Below are 17,002 nucleotides of genomic sequence, written 5' to 3' on the forward strand. Positions count from 1 at the left end.
TTTTAATTCTCATTAGTTTGTTCATTACAGCCAACAAATGACAGCAAAGCATAACTTACTTTCTGTGCTTCAAACATTACAAGAACCTGTGAATTGCGATGGACCATGAGGTGGGTGAGTTATTACATCACTGACGTTCTAATTTTCTTTTTCATTTCAGTTAAAGCTCTGTTTCATTTTGTAGCTTGAGTCCTTCCATAACTCATCTTAGCAAAATCATGTTGCTTGAAGTCCTAACATTTCATTGAAGCTTGAAGAGGTTGTTTTTATAGATAAAATCTACAGTACTTTAGTGTAATATGAGTATAGTGCATAGTACAATTTAAGTCTAAGGATACTACAAGAGGAATATTAAAATAGCAGCATAATGCCTTGCACCTCCATGCAGTGGTTGGCACTGTAAGCAAGAAGGTTCAGACTGGAATTTACATGTTTTCGGTGTGCCTGGTGAGATTTCATCCCACAGTTCAAGAACATCCTTTTTAATTAATGGCTGTTTTCAAATTGGCTGTAGTTGTGGGTGTTGGATCAATAAAGTGCTTAGAGTGCATAGCATAAAGCACTATGTGAAGGTAAATGTGTCCTGTTGTGTAAAGCACTTTGAGTGGTAAGTGGGATGAGAGAAGTGCTACAGTATGTAAATGACTCTCCATTTCCATGAAAAGTATGACGTTATAAAGCTTGTACTCTATGCCACACAGTATCATGACAGTTCTGTTGTGGTATCTGATCACTGGATGAGAACATAAGTATGTTTTTATAATGACACTCTGCATATACTGTGGCTGTCATGCAGAAACTTCCAACTTGTTGGTCAGATTCAAAATCCAGATTTTCTGCAGGTCTTTGAATGGTTTTTCTACTTGAAACCAGTTAGAAAAATTGATTATTAGAAACATGCTTACTCTTTTATGCACCAAGCTGAGGTTTAGACTTGGTGTACATTTGCAAGCTTTATTACACTGCATGTTTAATCTGTGTGCAGTAAAGTTATTTAAATTAACTCTTTAGCAATAACCCACTACTCTGTCTTTCGCTACCCTTTCAAGTGTTTTTATTTTGTTGTGTTGTTTTTGTGGCCTGCTCTTCAATTATGCGAACCTTATATAGATAATTTGTCAAAGAAATCTAATTTTGTCAAGAGCACATATTGATCTCGGGAGGCTGTCGACCATCTTTCCTCTATAGCGTAGCCACAGCTGCATACATCAGATACTACACCATCACACAGCCTGAAACAAATCAGTCCAATTCTCAAGGGTAACTCAAATAGATTTGATCAAGCACTGTTACGTGACACTCTTGCATCCTCCAATCCCCACACACAGTGTATAAGAGCTGCAGGCCCTTGGTGGGTTGGTAGCAGATAATTGCATATCATGTGCTTGCAGCAGCCAACATGTTGACTCGGTTCACGTCCAAATATATGCCACAATGTTTTATTTTTATTAATAGCTGTTGTAATATTTTCTTTTCATTTTCTGTCTTCAGATATCACACGGTGGCTATATCGCCAGCTCGTCAACATAAACATTTTATACAGCCTTTTACTGGCTGCCTCTCCCTTTAGATCAGGGATTTGTCTGGTCCTGTGACCTGCTTTGACTTGTCGGTGGACACAAGTGTAAAGGCCTCCATTTCTGACACTCGTCAAGCCAGCTTAGAGTCAAAGCTGCCCTCTTAAGGAAGGTGTTAAAGACATTAGTTGAAACTAAGCTTATGGAGCTCAACCATGCTGATCACACGAGAGCAAGTGACAAAGTTTAGGAGGAAGTGAGATGCTCAATTGCAACTGGTGTCAAAAAGGGAGAGATGATCTTCTTTTGCAACCAGCTGGAGGAAGTTAAAAAGAAATAATATGAGCATTACTCATATCTCTCAAACTACTGGCTCACATGGAAGAGAAGCAGTGATGAAAAGAAAAATGGAAAGATTATGATTAAATAAATGGGATGAAACAACCAAGTCTAGGCACTGTTTTTCAGGTGCTAGTACTGACCGCTTTTAATTGTGGTAGTATTTTGGTAGTATCACAGGACTGCACAGCCCTGTGAGTATACCCCTACTAAGTACCACCCAGATGCTAGCCTAAAACATTTGATTCACTAAGTTCCTGAGGAAGTGAGTAGGAGTGATTTATACATTTTCTATTAGATTTATACCCCAATAAACTAAAAGAGGTTGTACCACAAATACTATTTTTAAATAGACCTAGTTTTTTATTGGAGAACTGTATCATTAGCATGTTGTTACTAGCCCAATAGACAATGTTGTGAGCTAGGTTAGCAAGCCAACTAAAGTTAGATATATATAGTCAGTCCATTTTTATCCATCTGGTTGGAATATACAATAATAAATGAAATAAGCTGTATTAAAAACTCAAAGAAAAACTGTTATGTTGAAATTTCAGAATAATTTATGAGCACATTCCTGTTTTCAGACCTGCAGCTGGAAAGCTTTAAAAAACGATTCTGAACCACATCATTGTTCTGTTTCATTTGTCAGTGATAGATTGTGCTAACACTGATGTATGCTTTGCAATATTTCATTCTGGTTCCAATATTAGTCAAATTTATTTTAGGCAATGCTAAATTAAGTAAAGGGAAATTACTTGTAAAGGAAGAGATAGCAGCACAGATGCTTTAGCACTTTTTATTTTTCAGTGGTCGAATTGATCGGTGGTCCTTTGGCTCTCTGTGTGTCAGCTGTAATTAAAGAATAATGAGTCAGGTAGCCAAGATTAAATCCATCGACAGAAACTGTTCAAAATATAATCTGTAATCACAGAAATAATGTATAACCTTCCAGATGAAGTTCTGTTAGGTCTATTGAGAGGCTGTGAGGTGCACGATGATACATTTGAGGTGTTCATAAACTCTGTTAAAGATTAAGCTACACAAGCATGTTGAGAGTGCTGCGAGAGAGTAGTACGTGACTTGTATGTGAGAAAGTGTGAACACAGACAAACATGTACAAAGTTCTTATCTTCTTGGTGCAGGATTTCTTCTCCCTCTTTTGGGGGGTAATCTCACAGCACACCACTGAGACAGAGAGGCAGACAGCGGCTCAGCGATGTTTGCTACAACCAGAGCTCTCTTTCTCCCCCGTCTCATGCATAAATATCACTGTACTAAAGGGCAGAAGATGCCCTCAAGCCAGGATCTGAAATGAGCTTACTACCTCCTAAATCTTAACAGTAATCTTTATGGGGGAGAAGCATCGATCTGACCCCAGATCAGTATCTGGGGTCAGAAGTAAGTAATATCAGCTGAGCATGAGTAACTCTGGGTGTTGGTATGCTGAAGCATATGGAGATATTTTGAAGGTGGTAATAAAATCGCAACAGGTGATTAGATTGGCAGAAGATATAAAAGCAGTTTTTCCTTGAAAGACTATGCTTCTCACTGTCTTTACAAGGGTATGATGAAAAGACTGTTATTTTACAGTGTGCCTACAGTAATCTACAGTAGAAGTTTTTTACACTGAGAATACAATTATAATTCTAAGGTGTATAAATCTTAAACATTACAGTGTTTCTACTATAAGCTGTTTAAATCATTTACTGTAAATATAAATACATTATATACATGTACTTGCACTCAATCACTCTAATCAGCCACTCAAATGGACAGTAAAGCAAATGTAATATTTAAGTGACTCTGAATATGGCATTGTTGTTGGCGCCAGATGGCCTGGTCCGAGTATTTCAGACACAGCTGATCTACTGGGATTTCCCCCTATAGCCATCTTTAGAGTTTAAAGACAATAGTCCAAAAAAGAGAAAATATCCACGGAGCCACAGCTGTGTGGAAGAAAATGCCTTGTTGATGTCAGAGGCCAGGGAAGAATTCAAAAAAGGTCACAGTAACACTAACAATCATTACAAATGAGGTCTTCCAAAGCAACCTAAACATCTCTAAATGCACAACACATTGAACCTTGAAGCAGCAGAAAACCAAACTGGATGCCACACCTGTCAACGAAGAACAAGAAAGGTCAGGATCTGGCACACTTTGGGCCCCTTAGTATCAACTGAGCATCTTTTAAACAGTCAAGACTACCTGGGTATTGTTGCTGACCTTGTTCATCCTTTTATGACCACAGTGTGTCTATTTTGTGATGGCTGCTTCCACCAGGATAACACATCATGTCACAAAACTCAAGTCATCTCAAACTGGTTTCTTAAATGTAAAGGCTAATTGTACTCAAATGTGCTTTACAGGAACCTGATCTCAGTCTGATAGAGCACCTTTGGGATGTTGTGGAATGGGAGTTTGACTGTAGATTTGTTGGCTGCATAACAAATCTATAGCAACTGCACAATGCCATCATGTCAAAATGGATTAAAATCTCTGAGAATGTTTCCAGCACCTCGTTGAATCTGTGCCAAAAAGACATTTTTCCAGAATTGTGCTGCAGTACACAAATATCTTTTAAGTTTCTGAGACTTTTTTTTATTCAGAATATAAGAATGTAAAAACAGAATTTTGTAAATTTAGAGAGACTTTCATGTTAAATTGATTTATTCTTCTTTTTACTGAACAAGTATTTAGGCCAAAATAAGTGACAGAAATGATCAATCTGAATCTCAAGAAAGTGATGAATATACACGACTTCTGCCACGCAATTTCTCATACAAAGTGCAGAGAGGAGAAAAGGAAAGCTGCTGAAAATATTTCTAGACAAACACCATTTTATGCATTCACAGAGCAATTCTGTGCAGCATTTTCAGTTATAGCGTGGGCTGGCAGATGCAGTCAGCAACCTGCGGCGATCATATCAAACGACAGGTTTTGGGTTTGGTCTATATACAGACAGTGTAGCATCAGAAACTGGCAACCCTGCTGTGACGACAAGACTCTCGGAAGCTGGACAGAGTGACTGCATCTGGCTGAGTTTCTCAAACGCATAACTGCTGTTCAGTTTGTGCTAAAGGGACTAATTTCTGTTTTTTGTACACAATAAACAATGTGTTGTTTATATTTATGTGTCAGCTTGAAATACCTTAGCATGCATGTATATAAGATCATTAAGTGCCTGCATATAGGGGATTTGATCACTAAGCTCTTTCTAGACTGTTGTAGGATCTTTACCTTTCAATATAAAGTGCCTTGAAAGAACTATTGTTGTGAACTTTTGCTCGTAAATTAAGCTTAAATTAACTTTTTTTCCTGTCTACAGTGAGCAAACAGGCATCAATTAGCTCTGTAGCTCGTGAAATCGATCTGCTGCTGTTTTCAAATACAGCCAAGAGCATTTCAGCAATTGCTTAACTGCTCCTTTAAATACACAGACAGACTAAAAAGTCGCAGTGCATAATCACAGCTAATGTTTATTTTCACTTTCATTACCTAGTCTGCTGCCGTTAAGTTTGAAAAAAAGTAATTTCTTTTCATGTGTCAACTTTCTTATCTAAGCTGATAAAATGGCATGCTCCTAGGGTCCACGTGGCTTTCCCTCTGATTTGGCCTTGTCAGAAGAAATGAACCATGCACAGCAATTATTTTATGCTTTCCACTCAAACCAAAGATTTGATCTGCATTTAATTGAACATGTTTGGGTTATGAGGCTCAGGTCTGCTGTTGTTGTTGCATTAGTTTCTGCCTGTCTCCGCTGTGCCGTTTCCCTCCCTCTGTTTCTTTGATAGTGCCTCTGTCTCCCCTGTGTGTGTGTAGCTAATAGCGCTATCTCCCTTGTAATTGCAGCGGGTCAGACCCAAAAACAGCAGAAGCCTAGTGTCCCCCCTCTTCTCTCCATCACCTTCCAGATTACAGGTAGGTGTTTTTAGTCATGCTGTCACAAAGCCCGTCTCCCCGATTTATGCCTCCCCCGCCTGCCTCACCCCTCCCTCCCTTCTGTCTTCTCCCCTCCTCCAATTGCTTTCATCCTTTTCATCTTTCCTTTTGGTTGCTTTTTTTCATTTCCATTTCCTTTTGCCATGTTTCCTTTGCTTTTCCTCTTGCATTTCCTGTCCTAACCTCTTGGTTAGTTTGTAACTTCTCCTCCATTCCTCTCCCTTCTCATTGCACCAACTCTTCTTGTCTTCTTTCTTCAATCTTCATTTTCTTCTTTCCTCTCCTCTTTACTCTTCTCTTCCTCTTTATTTTTCTTCACACTTCTCCACCCTCTGCTTTGTCTTTACTTTTCTTCTTTGGCCTATGTTTTTGTCATCTCTGGTTCCTGCTCTCTTTTTGTTTCTTCTCTTTTTGCACTTGTTTCCTTTCCCATCATCCTACCCTCATCTACTTTCACTCCTCACCTCCTTTATTTGCCTTTTTTGTTGTTTCCTTTGGTTTTTATTCCTACTCTGTCTCTTCTTTTTTCTGTTTCCTTTTCCGCTTTTCTTCTTCCTTGTTCTTTTTACAGTAATGACACCTTAGAGTTTGTCCCAGCTGCTGTAATGCTTTAGATAATTTAGATAATCATAATTACGTTCAGTGTACACAAAGCCAGTTGTGCAGTTACAATCCCAAACTTTTGCTCTCTAGCCAGTTCTTAGTGTTGTTTTCAAGTAAAACAAAGGATGACTAGTTTTACACCAAAGTTCTGTTTTCTACTGGATAGAAGAATTAAAGCTTTGAAGGAACTATAAGACAAACTTTGTTCCACCACAAACGGAATACGGATAGCAAGACGTTTTCCACCGCTGCAGACAGTAAGCCACACTTGCAAGAGGGATTTTTTTCTACCGTTGTCATTTTTGCACAATAGAGAAATGAACTCATTGGAGAGTACACCATAAAATGGACTAACAGAGAGTCAGGATATTCTCCAGGATATTTTCTCCCTTTTAGAGAGAGGCTGATACACTGTCAGCCCTCAATTTAGTATTCACAAATGGATTGATGTTAAAAGATTGAAGAGAGTGTAGTTCTCCAATAAGATGTGGATTAACAGTGGCTCAGCAAACTCAGTATTTGACTTTCAGTGTATTTGTAAGAGGAATTAGACATTTTGCATTTCAAAAGGCCCTCTTGCCTTTCCCTGTACAGTTCTGAGGGATTTATGATTCGGCTCTCCTGCCTATGAGAGACTTTAAGCTTTAGATGTCTTGTAGGAACAGTTGGGATACAGGAAATAAAGTGCTTCAGGTTGAACATGTGAAGAGTTTTTATTTTTTTTGTATGAATCGTTAAATATCTTCTTTTAAAAAACACACTCCAGTATTAATTACAATATTTCAAAAGTAGAGATCAATCCATACTCAGACTTTGTAGAGAAAAAGCTTCTGATATGTGTTTTTCATCATCTTGTTTTTAACCAAGAATCAGTTTTCACAGAGAGCGGATTTTCTTATAGGGGCAAAATCTACTATAGCTGTACTTCCTATTACAACAGATGGTGCCAATTTATTCTCCTACAGCTTCACATTAAAACCAGACACAGTCCGCCCACACTGTTACAGTTAATTTAAGTTCATGTATAATCATTTATATTTATGATATTGTATTGTGTATAACAACATGTAGTTAAACAGGGTTTTTGTAGTTTCGTCTGTTGTATCCCCACAGTTCTCCTCAAAACATTTAATTGCTCATTTTCAATTTGAAGTAGGAAATGTTAAATCGGACCTGGTCAACTTTTAGCTCATATTTTCATAATTATGTTTCAACCATTCATAATGGTCGGCTCACTATTTTAAACATTCATTCAATACCTTTAGCTACTATTCACATATCTCCCCCTGTATAGGCCACGTTTCAATTATTAAATTAAACAAAATTAACTGTAATAGTTAATCTTTCCAAGTAGTGAAGAAGTAACTTCTACAGTACTTGTCATTATTCCTGGGAATCAGTGGTTTATAGTTATCATTATTAAAGCTATATAGCTCAAAAAATGTTGAAGTCAGAATTCTGCACAGAATGAAATCTGATTTACAGGCTCAGCTTTGCAGGTTTTCTGAGTGTAGCTGCAGGAAGAGAGGTTCAGAAGTGTCCGTCAATGTGGGGAGCTTCAGGCAGAGGGTTGGACTTGTCTGCTCAGTGAGCCAGACTCCTTCTAATCAGGAAAACCTGGAAGCATGAAGCTGGTGTGCTGCTGGCTTCATGCTTTAAAGGGATGATTTAAAATTGTAGGCAACACACTTATTTTCTTTCTTTAAAAGTTACATGAAAAGATGAAGGACAATCTCATATCTGTCTGGTAAATATGAAACTACAGGCAGCAGCTGGTTGGAGACAGGGAGAAACAGCTAGCTTGCTTCTCTCCATTACCTCCAAAGCTTATGTCTCATGTCATCAAGACAAATTGCCATTTTAACACTTGATTGGTTCAGCAAACCAACAATCAATCAGTCAACAAGGTGTAACGTGTTAATTAGCAAACTTAAAATGTTCTGTTACGGAGCCAAGCAGTTTGTTTACCTCTACTTTCAGGCTTTATGCTAAGATAGGTTAACTGCAATGTGAGTCAGGGCTTTAGTGGGATCACCTTTGATCTCTATTTTCTGTTTTGATTACATAGTTATTCCATAAACAAAGTAGATATCAGTGTAATGAATATCTGTCTTTCAAACATAGGTGTAACATCACCTGTATGCTTTGCCATCTGACATGTCAGGAATGAACTATTCTTTTGGTTGTGCAGTCAGATGAAAGCTCTGTTGACAGCACATTTGCAGCTGTCATGCCACCTGCAAGCATCTTTTTTTATTTTCCACAGTCCAGTGAATGGTGTTGTTGCCTCAACTTATATGCAACACTCTTTTAAATTTTCTCTCAGAGAAGGGACTTTGGGTTCCCAAGTGCCTCTTCAGCTTGTTTGGCACCACGTAAGCATCAGTCAATTCTCCCAACACAGTGTGAGGGCTGTTGACACCCCTGTTCCGACTGAGGTCAATTGCAATAGTTTCTATGGACACAGAAAAAAGGGATCCATTTTTCGCACCATCTTCTCTGTTCTCCTTCACGTAATGCAGTTACTCCGGTTTGTCCACAGGCAAAAAAAGTGATTTTTTTTCCCAGTTTTGCCAGTTTGCTTTTATTTTCTGAGGGAGCTGGAATTGTAAAGTAAAAGCAGACCTTAAAGGCAACCAATCTAAATGCTGATGGTGTCATTGTTTGGCAAATACAGTCAGCAGTCGGTTTTACTTTCCTGGAAAAGAAACCTCTCCATTGCCTTTTTGCATCAGATTAAATGTATTACTTTCTGTTAAAACTGTGTAATCAATACAAATGGAAAATATGCAATCATGCTGCAAAACCTTAAATACTGCGTGTGGTCAGGCTTGTATCAAAAGTCCCCTTTCTCCTAGTCTCTTTGTTCATTTCCTGTCAGCCTCTAGTCTCACAAGGCTCAAAAGGGTGAAGGGGAAAAAAAGGAAAATGTCTCTGAAAGCAGAAACATCCACTTTGAAATGACACTTGCACGATTTTGTGCATGAATAAATGCATTAACTTTGTATCTTCAGGAACTCCACACATCAGATTTATTTATCATGATGCAGATGTGTAGAAATGTATTCTGCACAGTTGTCACAGAGCTGTTCCTTGCACGGTGATAGCATCTCCTCTTTCCTTCCCCCCAGAGTTCAGACTGGCATGCATTTACCAGTGGTTTCGTGGAAAGAGCTTTTTTAGAATCCAACATGGCATGACTAGGAGAAGTAGATGCCAAATTACACCTCATGGAATAAACATGAGCCAAGATATTGTCCTTGTTCTCTTACACCTTTAGTGTTGTATTGTTGCCTCCTCTTCCTATGTCTCCGTTGAGAGTCCGTGGGCAGGGCTCCACAATGTTTTATGCTGCTAGCAAGGCGTTGTACGAGATAATCATTGCTAATTTATCATTCTGACATGCTAACAGGGAGACGATAAACAAAACAAAGGGATAATAGTGTCTACTTCACAGGCATGTTTTGTTTTTTCACTGTGGCTCTCATCTACCCTCTGCAGGGATTTTATGCCAGGAATAAAAGCAAATAAGCATTTTTGCGTCCCTTGTTCCTGCTCATTCCAATGCTGGTAAAGAAGAAAAATTCCTCAGAATTAGGCTCATTTTATCTGCTGCTTATTGTGTGTTTCCCTTTTGTTTATCTGCACAGCCTCCCGCCCAGTGGAAAACAAGCTGTGCGAAGGTCCAATCCCCAACAGATCCCAGCTGTGCCAAATCCCCTGTCCCATCGACTGTGAGGTATCACCATGGGGTGCCTGGGGGCCCTGCACCTTTGAAAACTGTGATGATCAGGCTGGAAAGAAAGGTACCTGAATGGTTGAAATATGTAATTCAGTCCAAACTATTATAGTCAAAAGGTGATTGCTATTTCTAACCGCACTCTATTACGTTTGGCACTGTGGCTCTGTTTTGCACCTCTCAATTGTTCTACATTTGTGGAACTGCATACATGCAATGCATAAGCTGGGGGAGTAGCAGCAAGACTCCATGGCGTGCACAGAACAGATCGGCACTATGACATTCAATTCAGTTCCATTCAGTTTTATTTATAGAGTGCCAAATCAAAACAACAGTTGCCTCAATGCCTTATATTGTAAGGTAAAGACCCAACATTAATACAAGGAAAACAGAGAAAAACCCCAACAATTATATGAGCATCTATGAGCAAGCGCTTTGATAGTGGGATGGAAAAAGTTCCTTTTTCAATCACCCTGCAGCCTAGACCCATTTCAGCGTAACTGAGTGAGGACTTAGGATCATCCGATCCAACCTTAACTATGTGCTTTATCAAAAAGGACAAAAATAGAGATAGTTGCTGTCTCTCGATTCCATACTGGAAGCTGGTTCCACAGAAGAGGAGCCTGAAAACATTCTACTTTTAAATACTCTAGGAACAAGAAGTAAGCCCACAGTTCGAGAACGAAGTGCACTAATGGGGTGATATGGTACTATAAGGTCATTAAGATAAGGTGGGGCCTAATTGTTCAAGACTTTGTATGTGAGGAGCAGGATTTTTTTCTCTTTTTTTCTTGTTCTAGTCCCTGTCAGGACTCTTGCTGCAGCATTTTGAATCAACTGAAGGTTTTTCAGGGAGTTTTTAGAACACCCTGATAATAATGAATTACAGTAGTCCAGTCTAGAAGTAATAAACACATGAAGTCATTTTTCAGTGTCACTCCAAGACAGGTTGTTTCCAATTTTAGAAATATTGCGCAAATGGAAGAAAGCAGTCCTACATATTTGTTTAATATGTGCATAGAAGTACATATCCTGGTCAAAAATGACTCCTCACAGTGTTATTGGAGGGCAAGGTAATGCCTCCAGTCAGTTAATTTAGTCAGGAGTCGGGATGGAGGTGGGTTTCAAAGCAGGTTGCAGATTCGCCAGTCACATTTTTCCCTGGTGACCAACAGTTGCCAGGGAGTCTCCGAGCGGTCTCTAAGCCTGCGTGACTGAGGCCTCAAATAGGGTATCAGCTGAGCCTTCAGCTAATATGAGCTGCCATCATCAACTGAACTGTCTCTGTCTGCTCTAAGTACTATACTCAGTGTGTCACGTTTTAAGCATTATTATGCTTTATCAAAGCTGTTGTGTTACACTGGTTTAAAATAATTACAGACACTATCTAAGACCAGCTGTTCAGTGTTTTTTCCTAAATACTCCCCCTTCTCGCCTCCATGTAGTCTTCATTATAGGAGATAAACAAGCCGAAAATAATTTGTCAGTCATCTGTCACCCTCTTGTGCTCCTGGCACCGAGATAAATTCTTACCCGATTCACTATTTTGTGCTGAAAATACAAGTACCTCTTAAATTATTCCTTGTTATTGTTTCTAATAATTATAGTTCAAAAACAATGAAAAAAGTGGCTGCTGTGTATTAAATGCTGCTTGTACACCATCCATCATGTTTGTTATCTTTTTGTATGAGGCCGTTATAATTAGAATGCTGTAGAATAATATGATTGAGCCTGAATGTGCTTAATGAATATGCAGTCTGTTAAAGTGAATTGTTAAATGTTGTCATTTTTATGCTTACCACCTCTACATTGTTTCAAACTCTGTGATCAAGACATTCCTTTGTCCCCCTCCCCAGCCTCTCGAGGTTCTGGGGGGAGGCTGTAGTGTTTTATCACAAGCACATCCCTTGTGAAGGTTTGTTTGATGTTTGGTAAGCTTCCTGCCCTTTTTATGGTTTCACTGTGTTGTGTGTGGTGAACCAATACAGGAACTGAACCATATATTGGGTGTGGGGGAGATTACCCCCTTTATGACCAAGGATGTTGTTAGAAACAGTTGTGATCAGGAGGTCACACAAACGCACCCCCATTAGACACACACATTCTCACATACACACACACACAAGTTCTTGCACATGCTTACACACACACACACACACACAGTGCCTTGTCTTTGTAACCAAGAGGGGTTTTATGAGGGGAGGTGCTTGTGCTGTGATGTGTACTGTAACTGTCATGTCAATAAAAAGGCTACGAGGACAGCTACTCTTGGAAGGATTTGGGCTAGAGTCAGGTGATGAGCATTAAGCTCTACTGCCTGGTTCTGACCGAGCTTCCCTCGTTAGCGAGTAAAAAAACGGTTGAAGATGTTCTGTTTTGTCTTGTGTTCTTCATGAGGAATAAGTCTCTAAACTAGCGGGGCATGTGGAAACACAGACCCAACACAGTCTTTATATCGTTTTACATTAAAAAATATTCTTATATTGGCTTTCACCTTACCACATAGCTTCAGAGAATATCGCTGAATTTTTAATGACTGATTGTCTCCAGTAGTAGCAGGTCATCTTGTTAAAAATAGGTAAGAAGCATACAATTTCTAAGGAAACTACAGCAGCCTAATTACATTTTCAGTCTAAAATGTCCCTTTGTTGCATCAGAATATGGCAGTCTTTGTTCATAGTGTGAGTGAATAACAATGTTTATGCAAATATTGCACATAACTATAAACTTAAGCAATGAAGTGAAATCATGAAGGTTTCTTATTAATGAGCCATATCAAGAAACGAACCATCAAACAAACATTTAAGTGCTCAGACTTTAGTAAAGTAAAATGTAAAGTAAGATCTCACTATTTGTAAAATCCTACATTAATAATATTAAATTAATTAATAGTATAAATCATTTTATTTTTGCATTTATTTTCAAGTAGCTTTATTTATTTTTAAGTGGATTAATGGTTCAAAAAGATGCTTACTTATGTTATACTGGAACTTGGTGCACACTCTCAGACTCCAGTGAACAGAAGGTTTTAACACTATTTGGTTGGAGCTGGGAGTCAGAGATGACCATGACCAGTAATATCTTGTCTCACTGATGTAGGAAGAAGACTGAGTGCTCAAAGAACTCTGAAACCTGACCTTTTGGCTCACAGGGATTACTTGCATATGCACAAATGTAATTTATTCAACTGTTCACCATGTTTTGTTAGAATATCCATCACTGTAACAGTTTTTATATGACAGAAAGTAAGGAAAAACATGAAAGGTCCAGTTTAAACAGAGAAGTAGTTGGTCTACAGAGAAATACTTGCTGTATATACGATTGTTTTAGGGGTGTAGCTGGTCCACGTGGAGCCTATTTAATTCATTTGTCTCCAACCTAAAAGGAGGCTTATTTATGTAAGGATTTAAAGATAAATCTGAGTGGTTGTGATATTATTTATAGTGTAGTTTAAAAAAAGATAGAGAAAACCTCTAGAGGGGAAATTATATACATGTATTGCATGTGCTAACCAACTGCTACCAAACGCACCCGTGACAGATGAAACTAGACAATTTTTTTTTTAAATTTACAATGTGTATGATTAAAAAAATTATCACGTGATATAAATAAATACAATGCAATAAAATTGAACTTTTAACATGTAGTGGAGTAAGATGAGGACTATTTTCCCCTTATGTAAACTAAAGCGTGCTATACACACAAAAGTTTGTCAGTTGTGATAACTGTCTTTGCACTGCAGGTTTCAAACTGAGGAAACGACAGATTACAAACGAGCCAACGGGAGGTCCTGGAAACTGTCCACACCTTGTGGAGGCGGTGCCATGTGACGAGCCCGCTTGTTACGACTGGCAGCTGATCAGTCTGAATCCGTGTATTCCTGATGATGGGAAGCAGTGTGGCTCCGGCACCCAGATTGTGCAGGTCCAATGTGTCAACAGCAACGGTGAGCGAGGAATGTTTAATCCTAATGTGCCCCACATTTTCAAAATGAGCCGAGTCATTTGTTAAAAACTAACCATACTCTTGCTTACAGACAGTGTTTGTTGGCTTGCTCCCTGCGCATCCTTGCATTTTGCTACGTTTTCGACCCACCTCGATTTGCAATAAAAAGAAATTGCTGGTCTGACCTTGCATGAAAAATCCTATATTTTCAAGGTCACCTGTCCACCGACCCTGCAACTCTTGCAGCACAGCGCTGTACGTGAGGAGATTTCCACAACATGACTCCCAGTTGCCATTCATCAACTTTGTGAGGAATGCTCTCCCTTGGCTCCCCTTCCCCCCTCCCTGTTAAAGCTCTTCTACTTTAACGCTTCCTCGGTTCAGCGTTGCTACCTCTCTCCTGCCGTGTCTCTCATTACAGTTTCCTCTCTGCACGCACAATTAAACCTTACTCGCTTTAAATCAAATCAATCCTCGAGCCCTGAGTCTTAGAGTATCTCGTGCCCTTTGCTACTCCTGATTTTTACTGCTTCTCTTTATTACTGTAAATCTTTAATATTAAGGGTGACCGAGCAGAGATACTTTGTTGAGTTCCTCTTGCCTTCAGCTATCAGACATATGTATGACAAAATAAGTCACAACACACTATTGAGTTGGGGGTTTTTTTGAGCTGCTGTGAGCTGTGCATCAAATGACATGGCACGTTTATTTAGTCAGCATGTAAAGTTATACTGTGATGTTGTTCTGGGAATCTCATTCAGTTGCAAATCTACTCAGTAAATCTTGAATTTATGATGCAGTGCAGTGACTTTGTTCATGTTTTCCACACTAGAGAAGTTGATTTGTCCTTCTAACATCTCCCACAAATCACACTTCATGCATCAGCTGCAGGTGCTCAGTGAAGCTGGGCTGCTGGAAACTCTCCCCTGTATGGCTGGAGTACAGCAGAAACTCTGCGCTGTTCTTTTGCACTATGACTTTGGTTGATTGATCCCCACTCACATTCACTCCCTCATCTGATGAAAATTGATTTGTTCTGTTTGGATTTTTGCTCTGCTTTTCGCCTCAGAGATTTTTCACTGCAATGCTGGCTGTATTTTTTCTCGAAGTGTGTCCCAGCCATAAAAGAAAAGGCCACACAGCCAGGCCCCAGACAACAGGCGAAGGTCGATACAAATGTTATTGAAACTGGCTATTGATATTCCCCATGCTGACTGCCTGCCCACTTAGACAGGGAGCTGTTTCTTCTCTGCATACTGAGCATGGAGGTGTTCCTCTCATAGTGGGTGTTCTGTTCATTCATGTTTCCTCTGTGCGAGTCTGAAAACTGCTGGGGTCCCTTGTCACTTCTTATTTTCATGCCTTCTTAGTTCAGTCATGATTGGTTCACTGCGTATCTGTCAAAGTGACATCTTAATGCAGAGTCAGGCCCAGTCTGACTTGTGAAGCCTCTCTTTTGCTTGAATTTTCAATTCACTCATTGAAAGGTTTACATTTGCTTGTGTGTGTGCGCTGCTGAAAGAGGAAAATATTCTCCGCCTGGTTCATGGCAACACATGAAGCAAACCAGACAAATGTGTGGGTTATTTTAATCCACTTAAGCGTGATACCAGCAGCTCATCAATAAACCATGAATAGTTGTGTAAAAATGTGGGAATCCCATGTGAATTTGCAGTTTCCATGTTCAGTGCCACTTTGTTTGGAGACGAGCCACAGTCAAGAGTGCATCAGTATGAATATTTTACAGCTAATCAATTTAAAAGAGTCATAATCATCTGTCATGTCAGTATAAGGAACATTAGTGTAGTTATAATCCACTGCCACATTAGGGAAATTCTCTGCAGAAAGAAGACATGCTGATGTGACACATCTACATTTAAAATGTTGTTGTTACTATTAGTGTCATTATTATAAGAATTGCTATAACAACCATTTTAGCACATTTGCCCCTCCCTCTCTTTGGGTCATCTGTCTTCTGATAAGCAGCCCCTTGTTAACAGAAGGTTTGAACAGCATACACCCCGATGACTCTCATGTTACACAGCATTTAAATTATTTTGCCATTGTTTTTAAATACTTTAAATTTTTGGTGAGGGAAATTCTTGGACTTGTGGATTGCACCCGTACACTACAGAATCAAGCTTACTAGAATTTGCTTCTAACTTCACCCTCTTGTACGAACATGATCACTTCTGGCTCCATTTATACAGGTTACCGAAGTGCTAAGATTGTAGCTTCAAGCTTTGTGGCTTTGCCCATCTGTTATATGCGGTCTGTTTGGTGGTTTAGACTACTGCAGTGTAACTTTATGCTATGCAATACCAGCCACAATAAAACCTTTTCCCCTCCTATATCCCCACTCAAGTCAACTATATTTATTGCTCAACTTTTTTTTCTTTTTTTTTATACATTTTTCATCATCCATGTTGAAAGCTTCAACAATCTCCCTACAGGAATTTGTTGGCATTTGTAAGTTTTTATATTGATACTGTGACTATTATTCCCGATAATGAGTCGATGAGATGATGTGATGCTTCTCTCACTGATAAATTCAAAAACTGAGTATAAACATTGGCCTTGAACAAGTCGATCACAGTAGTTGCAGATGCGTCCATTTATTATTTGACCTTTGGCTAAGTTTAATTTAAGAATCCACATTGGTAATATTTTATTCATTAGATGAAACAGTGAAAGGAATAATAGTCCCTCTTTAACTGTTGCAACCTGTGTGCTTTTTATCAGATATGACAGATTTATTGCCATTAGTTCACAGGAGTTTAGAAAAAAAAGTTTAATTTCAGTTCTCAAGCAGCACAGTCATATTAATAATTTGTGCACGCCCAACCATTATAAACTAATGTTTCATAACCATAATCATAACACCCAAAGCAAAGCTGTGGCTGCAACCACAGTGATAGCT

The 17,002-nt window shown here is 39.0% G+C and overlaps 1 protein-coding gene across 1 annotated transcript in view; it reads left to right on the forward strand.

Moving 5' to 3' along the window:
• The window catches only part of thsd7ab (thrombospondin, type I, domain containing 7Ab), a 192,998-nt gene that overhangs the window by 83,634 nt on the left and 92,362 nt on the right, over positions 1 to 17,002 (forward strand). Inside the window, exons 5-7 of the mRNA XM_063485184.1 lie at positions 5,706 to 5,774; positions 10,049 to 10,204; positions 13,880 to 14,083. Of these exons, the coding sequence (XP_063341254.1) occupies positions 5,706 to 5,774; positions 10,049 to 10,204; positions 13,880 to 14,083 (429 nt within the window). The remainder of the gene's footprint in view (positions 1 to 5,705; positions 5,775 to 10,048; positions 10,205 to 13,879; positions 14,084 to 17,002) is intronic.

The sequence above is a fragment of the Pelmatolapia mariae genome, linkage group LG10_11 (assembly GCF_036321145.2).
Source record: "Pelmatolapia mariae isolate MD_Pm_ZW linkage group LG10_11, Pm_UMD_F_2, whole genome shotgun sequence".
NCBI classification, from domain to species: Eukaryota; Metazoa; Chordata; class Actinopteri; order Cichliformes; family Cichlidae; genus Pelmatolapia; species Pelmatolapia mariae.